A 10,039-nucleotide genomic window follows, 5' to 3' on the forward strand; every position below is an offset into this window, starting at 1 on the left:
GGAATGCATCTGATGTCACCTTCAGTTTTTCCAAGATTTTTGACGAAAAGATGAGCGGCATAATTTTGAAGATTGTGAAAAATCACTGGAGTGAACCATGGCTTTCTGTATCGGAGATTGCATGAGTTGTGAGCTGCTCCACGGAATTTCCCAGTGAAGTGACAATGGTCTCTGACTTTTTTTTCGTTTTCTTCGAATTCTTTCTGGCAGATCCAAAATTTTGTTGAATTTTTGAAATCTTCCCAATCATTTTGTTGCATAATCAGAGGCTTTTTTGGAATATTTTGAATCCTTGTCACGTCATCTTCAATCATTTCAACAAATATTTGAGATATGTCTTCAGGTGCTTCATTTTTCATTCGATATGTCACAGTTCTTGACAGGTTTTCATCAAAAGAGCATTTGATGTGATAACAAAATCCACAAGGTTTGTGCTTTTGAAACTGGTTGGTGAAGCACTTTTCTGGATTCGGTTGACATCCGCTGATTGGTTCAACAAGAGACTCAAAATCAGCATAAATGGCAAATGGCATTTTTTGTGAACGAATGTGATTTTCGAATTCTATAATAGTTTCCTCTTCTGGCATTTCGATGAATTCATTGCTTTGACAAATCTCTTTGTGAATTTCAAGTTTTTCATTTGTTTGAAAAGCATTCAAGCATCGGAAACAAATATGAATTGATCCATTGTGTTTTGTGATTTGACTTGACAAAAGACGGCTCATGTCTTTGATAAGACAATAATGCTTTTTTACATCATCAGAAATCAAAAGAAGATTGATTTGTTGTTGTCTTTCTGGAGCTTCGCTCCGATTCCCCCTTCGGGAATCTTCTCCTTTGAAAAGCCTTAGAGGATAAACAGCTTTTTTTTCATAACCAAAGACATTGATTGAAATGTTTTGATTTGATTTTTCAAAATGTGTTATTTGTTTTAAATCAATTGGAAATTTCAGGCCATTCCAATTGAGTCTTTTTGAATTTTCCCTGAGATTTTTGTCAATTCTTTCAGGATGTTTATTGACAGGGAAAAGAGCTCTTGTTACACACCATTTGAAACATTCATTATCATCATTTTTCATGTTGATAATTGCTTTTTTGTTTGCTAGAATTTTTGGCAATGGGATATATGATCTCCCTCTTAGGGGAATGTATTGTGTCATTTGAACGTCAAGTGACAGAACTCTTTCAAGAACCCAGTTTGATCCTCTGTTAGTGAAATTTTGAAATCTTTCTTCGATTGTTTCAATCATAGAGTCAATGATTTCTGATTCATTCCCTTCAAGATCCTCTCCAGGGATCGGACGTGGAGCGCCAAGATTTTCAATTGTTTGAGAATGAAAATATGGGTACGCATCTATAATATTTCCGTTGGTCAAATCAGTTCTTATCATATAGCAATTGAGAATGAGTCTCATCCTTGTTTGTCGATTTTGTCTCATTAATCTCAAAATATCTGGTTTGACAATTTGCATGAATTCTATTTCATCATAATTTCCTTCTCTTTCAATTCGAAATTGTCTTGCAAAACCACTCAATGCTGTTGCTGTTTCTGTGACTCTTGTTGTTGGTTCATGACTCCTTCGGAGTCGACGCTCCGCGTCATTAATTTCTGTTGGCGTCTCTTGAGAAGGGGAGGTATTAAACATATCCCAAAAATAATTTTTCCAACCTTCCAAATAATTGGTTATGTTTTCCCACCAACGAGAGTAAAAAGACGTTTCGTCTCTTTTTGTAGCATTTCGTCTATCCATTTTAAATATATTTATAAAAAAAAATTTTTTTTGAAAAAAACAAAATTTCAAAAATTATCTTTTTTTAATTTGCTGTTTAATTTTCAAAGTATCTTCATGGTTTTGGATGATAAGTTGAATAATATCTTGTTTTTTAACGTTATCAGGATAAAAAATTTTTCTTTCTCTGCAAATTTGTTTGAGTTGTTTGCAGTTCATTTTTGGGTAATCAAATATTGGCAGATCTTTGTCGAATTCGGTGATAAGATGAATCAACTCTTGTTTTTCTATGCTTTTACCATAATATTTTATTTTTCGTTCTTTGAACATTTGAAAAAGCTCATCGTATGACAGATTTGAGTAATCCATTGTCTCATCTTTGGGTGACAATTCTTCCAATTTATTCATGGAAAGTTTTTTCATCCCTTTTCTCATGATTTCATCAATGTTATCTTCATTTTTGTGTTCGTGATAAAGATTGACAATATCTTTCCATTTTGGAGGTGGATTTCTTTCCCTTTCTAATTTTCTCTCTTTTTTCCAGATTTCTTGATTTTCTCTTTTTATTGCAATGCGAGTTTCAACTTCAGGGAGGGTGGTTATTGTGGGATTTTGGTCATTGAGGGTGAGAATTTGTGACATTTCATGTTTTTTAAGGATTGATGTGTATTTTATTTTTCGAGATTTGCAAATTTTGGTTAATTCATCATATTTGAGTTTTGAGTAATCCATTTTAAATAATTAATAAAAAAAAATTTTGGGGGGGATTTTTTTTGATATTGAGGGCTGATTTTAGGGACCCTTGGTGTTTTTTGGTTTGCGGGATTTTTTAGGGTAATTTCGCTAGGAGAATTGGGACAGTAGACGGCGAGTTTCGAGATTGTCTCAATTCTCTCCTTTTTCAACTACTATACGTCTAATCGACATGCAAAACTTGAGAAATACTTAGAGATCTAGCAATACAAAATGTAACGCAAAAAGCCTCTAACAGCTTAAGTACGTCAACTTCGATTCAAAACTGTTGTTCAACGAAGTGCACTAGTTACTTAGCCTGAATAAATTAGTTAGTTATTTAGCCTGGATAAATAACTAGTGCAGTTCGTTTTCTTCCTCAGCCAGCAGCCACTTCGTTAAAGAAAGCGTCACAATCGCCCGTGTGGTCCTGTTCACTGATTAGCCAGAAAAAATATTATTCTGGTCCAAATGCTTCTGGAATGGGTTTGGTAAAAGTAAGTTCCTAGGGGCTCTCCCGTCCTTGTTGTAAACGTTCGCACATAAAAATCCGTTCCTGCGTAGTAGCTTCTCATGGGTATCCAAAGATAGGCAATTTTGAGAAAATTGATTGACTAGACAAAAATTCTAAACAAGGAATAGATGGAGCCCATGGAGGAGGAGAGGGCACTCAGGTATATCAGTGACAGGTATATATGTACAAATGACATTCAAATGTTAGTCCCTTAAAACGTCCTGTTAAGGTAAACTCTGACAAAAAATAGTCCGGAGTGCCCAGAAAGTAACCCCATAAAGTCCTACTAAAAGGAAAAAACATCCAAATACGATTGTTTGGGGAGAAAATCAGAACCATGGCTTTTTCTTATTTTCAAAACCCCGAAAAAGCCATCATAAAGTTTCCAATCCCAAAGAACACTAATTTCAAAGTAAAAAAAAGGGTCTTTGCACATTCCTGTCACTAATTATGGAACATGCATTTTAAAATACAAGAATGCAATATTTTACGTCACACTTTTTTCTTTCACTTTCTTCTTATCGATCCTGTACCATCCGTTGTGTGCAAAAACGCTAATAGACCATTTCCGAGTTGCTTTGAACCTCATTGTAATGGCGAGGCTAAGTGCAAAGTTTTTATTATGGAAATAAGTTTTCATTCATATGCAAACAAACCTAATTTTCATATGAAAAGTTTTGCACTTAGCCTCTCTCTCAGAATGAGGTTAAGAGCAACTCGGAAGTGGCCAATTGCTTTGTTTTGATATGCGCTTTAAGATCACAACGGTGATGGATCAGATATTTTGTCATACGTCATGGCTGATAGGCCCTATACAACTATGGCCGACATTTTAATATTATTTTTTCTGCATTCAAATTAAAATTAGTCTCACTCTTTCAAGTGAAGTATTCTTTTGGTTTTTGAACTCAAAAACGAGGTTAGTCAGGCTAATTTGAATGTAAACAAAGAAGTATTAAAATGTCAGCCATTTTTGTATAGGGTCTATTAAGCTCTTGTCTTTATTTCCCATACGCGCTTCCGTACATCTCCTATCATGGTTTTAAAAGTGAACCATTTATTATGCAAAACATCCGAGAGTGAAACTGGCCGTGGTTCACCGCAAGAAGTTTTACAAGAGGTGTAAACTATATGGAAGCAGCGAAAAAAAAGGGAAGGGTAACTGTATAACATCTTGCTTGTTGAATGGAGGTAAATATCAATTGCATTACATTTCTATAAAATATTTTCTTACACCTGATGGGTGTGGGCTTGTAGTGACATATGCTGAAAAAAACATAAAGTCGTTTATAAAGTTATTCGTATTTTTTTTCTTGTTCTTTTTAAAACACGGTTCACACATTCCGAGTTCTCAGCCATCATTCAATGGAAAGCGGCAATAAAATTCCTTCGCTTGGTGCGTTAGAGCCAGAAAACAAAGAGCAGTTTTGCGCAACAAAGCATTTCACCATAAATGGTTCAGGGTAGCCAGTTGTCTAGTACTAACACGTCTTTCGAGGCTTGGCTATAAATAATGCTCATTTTACTTCTGATCAAGACATCAAACATGATTGCAAACAAAATATTTTTTTGTTTTTGTTTTAATGATTCAAAGGAATACACACAACACTTATTTTATCTTTACCGACCAACTCGAAAATACTCACATACTGGCTCCATTTGTAGTTAACGAATGAGTGGCTTAATTTGTATGATGTTAACTTTTTTTACCGACACTAACATTCGATAGTTTTCCAGCCTGCTGAAGTTACCGATAAGATATAAAGTGCAAGTTTTAATCAATCACTGCGAAACTCGTTAACAATGGTTTTCTTGTTATGACAGGTTATATCGTTTCAAGAGCCCGATTGATGCTGCTCTAGGTAGGAATGACTTTGAAGAGTGGAAAGGATAAGATGATGGCTTCCTTCCTACTTTTAAACATTATCTCACAGTGATTCGTTCATGTCATCCTCTTGAATGTAAGTGAGTCGGCGGTTGGCATGTTCGTCCTCAGTAGTGTCCTTGTTGTGATTAAGCAGCAGTCTTGCAATGCGGCATTTAACAAATAACACGGCAAGGACTATTATAGCAATGATACCTACTCCACCAGCAGCTGCCGCACTCGCAATCGCAATGAATTGCTGGTCAGTACTCCCGGTATCTTAGAATATAAAATAATGTGTGTATGTTAGAGGATGGCGGCTATAGCTTGTTGTTGCCATAACTGGTATTAGCGTGTAATGTATTACAATAACATTTGTGTTGTCGCCAACTAATAAATTTCCTCGTTTATTACTGTATCATCTACTTTCAAGGGGAGACTCTTTGAATTACCTTTCGTTACTCCTTTTTCTTTGAGCACTATCGGCCCTCGTTTGAGGAAGTATGACTTGGTTGTGCTCTGGTTACTTGTTTCGTCACTTGTCGTTACACCTCTCCTCTTTCTCGAAGGACAACCAATAGTACACCTATCATTTCAAAAAAAGCTTATATGAGATTAGATTATATGAGTAATTTTAAGCCATTGAGTTACAAACTGTTTAATTACATGTTTAGTTTGCAAAGCAAATAAGTTTGGATCGTCAAAATTTGACACGCTGCAAGTGAAATTTTAATGCAATCAGATAATAATAGACACAGTTTCCGTCGGACGCTAAAAAGCAAGGGTGGTTGAGTTCTAATCACTCTTAGAGGAAATTTTGACCAATTTGACTTGAAAGGCAACTGTTAAAAACTGTTACGTTGTGTGTATTCGTTAAGTGTGTCTTTTACTTTTTTATTTATTCATTTATTTATTTATCTATTTATTTATTTATTTATTTATTTTTTATTTATTTATTTATTTATTTATTTATTTATTTATAAAATGCAATACAATATAATACCATACAGCAACATTTGTCGACAAAAAACCCATGGGGGCTTTACAGTTACAAGATCTCAATAAATTCCTATATAGTATATATACACCTCAAGATGAATAGGAACTCATTTATTTTTTTTCTTTGCCGAACGTTATTGGGAGATGTAGCATAAGCTAGGAAATTACTTGAATCAGGGGGTGGGGCTGGCAGCTGCCTTTGATCTTACCGCTTTTCGGAAAGTGATGATCGCCCCAGTAAAGAAATCTGTCAATCATTCGAAAACCGTAACGAGCATGCGCGAAATGCAAAGGATTCATGCAATTTGGTCTGTGGCGACTCGACGGAGGAAAACGCATTCGTATTAAGTCATTGTTCCTTTACTGTTAGCATGTTATTTTGCGGTAGTACGAAGTTTGAACACTGCGATTAATCAAGACCGCTGGGATTGAGGTGCCAGCTTTGTTTTAGGTTAGTAGAGTCGTCAGCAATGAAATTGCGAGCGACATGTTTTCAGCGAGTGTATGTGGTGAAGAATATGATTTGTAGTGTAGCGAACGATTATGGTTTTCGTCGTCTCAGGAAGATATTGTACGTCGACAAAATAGTAGAGTTCAATTTCGATTGTTGTTCAGTTCTGAAGAAACTAGAAGCCACGCAGTGTTTCACGACTGTCATCGCGAAAGCCCAGAATGTAAGCTTATTTCTCAAGATCGGCTTGGAACTTTAATGTAAGCTTATTAAAAGTATTTGTCCCACATTTTATGCGTATTAACTGTTGAAAGCGTCGTTACGAATGAAACAGCATGTTTATTTTATGGAATTCTCCCTCTGTTTAAATGTTGCGTGACGACAGTTATTCCTGTAAGTTTAATTTTAATGCTCAAATTGTTTAAATGCATACACAAGGAAAACGGCTTGAGTCCTTAACAAATTTTTAGATAAGAAAATTTTGCAACTGGAAAGGATAGCTGATAAAGATCTCAGAAGAAGATTGCTCAACATTATTGTGAATACAGCTACCAGGTTTGTATGAGCGGTTGCAAGGGTGTTTGTCTCTTGTCTGTTTGGGGAGATTAACTAACGTGAAAAGACATTCAGGTCCTTATTCTCTCGAGCAAAAAATTGGGAAGTTGAGTTCAGTAGCACCGGGTGAACAATGTACTGGTACACTGAGATCTTGCAGAAACCACATGCATGTGCAGAAACCTTGGAAGGTACATGTAAATATTATTTTATTACCTGTCACCCTTTACAATACAGATGTCCATGAACACCTGTATCGGTATGGTGGTTTTCCCCATTGGTGGATGCCAAAATGGGGCTACTGGGAATACACCCTAAAACCCAACTGCAAGGGAGATACAGTACCAAATAGATCCCGGGATGGTAAATCAACCATGGTTTCTCTATGTATTGAACAGCCATTTCAAAGAAGACAATCTAAAAGTAAATTATCACCCCTTGATTACTGAAGTGTTTCTAGCAACTCGAGGATTAACCCAGCTGACCACATTACTCTGCAGTATAATTATGTCATCAAAACATGAAAATATACATCAGAACTGTAACATATTGCAATACTGTTTAATTGGTACATATTGTGTAACATAGTCAAGTGTAATTAGCATATTGTAAATTATGCAATTACTGCACGTTTTCACACACTTGCACAGTGTAATGACTGGCTGGAGTATTGCTGCGCCCTGCCTCTTTTATGTTCCAGTTCTCACCCCAGAGGTATGACAGACAAAATCTAAATTAATGAAAGATAACTTCACCTCTTTAAAATGATGAGATTTATTACCAAGCATACATAATGAATTCAAAAGCCAATATTTGTGGCTCACTTTGCAAAGTTGAAGAGCAAAAGGCTGCTAACATCACCTCTCAACTGCTCACCATTTAGAAGAGATTAGAGAAGAAAAATCTGTTGTTGAGAGTATGACAGTAACATTTTAACTTAAGCAAAACAGAGAATTAGATCACCAGAGCATCCACAGTTTGTTGACTCCCAGTGGGTAGTTGCTGTAAAGGGAGGAGATTCTACAGTGTACTTAAATGAAAAAAATCTATAGGGAAGGTAACGGTAAAGTGGAATGGAAGAAGTCTTACTGGTCTAGCCCTGTGAACTATGTGGGTCAGCTAGTCGTTGGTTACAGTATTTTCGTTTTTCGCCGCAGAATTTGCATCCGTGATCCCTCTTGATGACCAAACTTCAGGTAAAAGAGAGACCGAAACTTTCCTGTGATGTTTGGACGTCGAATAGCCAAATTATTTGCGACTCCGCACAGACGCGCCTTCACATAAAATCGCCGCCATGTTTGTTTATCAAAAAATCGATACTTAGTCTCGCTCGGCCAAATTTCTTAACTGGGGCGATCATACAAACTCGGTTCCAGGCCTCGCTGCTAGCCCCCCCTGACTTGAATCTTGACTATTCAAAAGCACCCGTTCAAAATTTGCTCTTCTCTTTTACTTTGAAGAACCTCTTTTGCGACTATTACCACACACATAAATACAGGACTAAAATGGTCTCTTAAAATCTCAATGATAGTAACTTAAAAGTATTTTTAATCGTTCCACGAACATAAAAAATAGACCTTTCAATTTATGACATAACTGAATTCTTCGCTTTATTACACCCATCTTGAAATCACTGGTGATCCTTGCAATTCGATTGGCTCTCAACAGTGCGATTTATTCCCAAATTGCACCATTTTTTGCTGTAAATCGCATCCTTTCTTTTGCCCATCAAAATGGAAATGAAGTAACAAAAATAGAATATTAATATTGGCAATGATACTCTGTGATTTCAAAATAGGTGTAATAAAGTGGTAATTGAACTTCGCGTCGTGCAATTTTGGTCTGGAATCATACTTTTGATTTCAAATCAAACTCGCGCTGCGCGCTCGTTCAATTTTGAAATCACGCTTATGATTTCAGACCAAATTGCACTCCACTCAGTTCAATTACCATTATTAACTTACCTGGAAGGAAGTGTGGTGTGACAGGCCATCAGCTCGCAATGGAAGTAAACCGTATCATAGTCTGTGAAAAACCTCAATGCCTTAATCTTAAGTTGTTGATAGCTTCGGATTGAAGAAAACGAGTACCACATTGTGGAATCTACTTCGCATCTATAAAGAACAAGTAAGCTAATGTAATTGAAATACTCCTGGTGGGATGATCAAAGCAAACATTTCTGCACTAACAAGCCGAGTAGAAAAATATATGCAGTGGAATTCTTACTAAAAAATTGCACCTTAGACGGCATTTTTATCATCATCAGCATCATCATCATCATCATCATCACATTTATTGTTATAAGTGACAACAACAATAATTTATTATTACAAGAGAGGTTGTTACAGAAATGATAAAAAAAAAATGCAAATTTGATTAATTCCTCTACTGAGAGATTAAGACTCGACGTTTCGGAGTCATCTTGACTCCATTATCAAGAGAAAAAATCAGTTTGTGAACGCGAATATTTAAATAGGCTAGAGCTGAAAATTAACATATTAATAAATGGTTAAATAAATACGTCGAGCCTTAAAACGCTCTGTAATTTTTGCATGTCTTTGCTTCAGCAAATCCCTTTTAATTCCTCTACTGCACACATCGTAATAATGAGCTTACGCAAAAGGAAAGTTGAGGGAAGGAGACGGTGAAATATCGTTGTATGACCAACATGACATTTTAGTACCTTCACATTTGTAGGCGATAGACGACTTAGTGGTGTTCTCTCGTCTGTGACAACCTGAAAACCACGAGCGGTAGGAATGTTACAATCTACAGTCATGAATACCGCCACGTTGGTCACACAAGCGCTATTTGCCGTCCCACCACATCGAACGTCCTGTTGCGTAAACTCCCCAATGATGCAAATGACGTACCACATCGTAGTCTTATGGTTACACTTGCAGTATTGAACTCGTTACTACAAGTTTCCCACTACTCCCTCAACCCCACACAGGGAAGGGGGGCTGACTTACTAAGTGCCCAGTATAGAATATATAGATATTATTGGTAGAACTGAAGGACAATGATGTGTCGTTTGATCTGAATTATACGTACCCAGAGACGATAAAGGAATAGGAAGGCAAAGAAGAGAAACTGTCGTCTTTGGTGGCCTTACAATTCACAGCTATTACCGCCAAACTAGCTCTGGACTCCACGCTGTATTGCATGTATATGTAATCATTGAGAGGGATCGT

General features: G+C 36.4%; 1 protein-coding gene across 1 annotated transcript; it reads right to left on the bottom strand.

The window, feature by feature from the left end:
* Positions 1–4,822: 4,822 nt before the first annotated feature.
* Positions 4,823–8,926, bottom strand: LOC146456281 (uncharacterized). Its single transcript, XM_085093283.1, has 3 exons — positions 8,810–8,926; positions 5,293–5,426; positions 4,823–5,119 (listed from the first exon to the last, which is right to left on the bottom strand). The coding sequence occupies exons 1-3, from the start codon at positions 8,836–8,838 to the stop codon at positions 4,905–4,907; spliced, it is 378 nt and encodes a 125-aa protein (XP_084949409.1). The 5' UTR covers positions 8,839–8,926; the 3' UTR covers positions 4,823–4,904.
* Positions 8,927–10,039: the final 1,113 nt, after the last annotated feature.

Source organism: Pavona decussata, unplaced genomic scaffold (assembly GCF_977016875.1).
Source record: "Pavona decussata unplaced genomic scaffold, jaPavDecu1.1 SCAFFOLD_259, whole genome shotgun sequence".
Classification (NCBI taxonomy): domain Eukaryota; kingdom Metazoa; phylum Cnidaria; class Anthozoa; order Scleractinia; family Agariciidae; genus Pavona; species Pavona decussata.

Coding starts and splice junctions, on each gene's coding strand:
- LOC146456281 (XM_085093283.1), bottom strand. CDS start 8,838: ATGGCCTGTCACACCACACTTCCTTCCAG. Junction 5,427..8,809: donor CACACCACACTTCCTTCCAG/GTAAGTTAATAA, acceptor TTGAAATGATAG/GTGTACTATTGGTTGTCCTT. Junction 5,120..5,292: donor AGAAAAAGGAGTAACGAAAG/GTAATTCAAAGA, acceptor TTATATTCTAAG/ATACCGGGAGTACTGACCAG.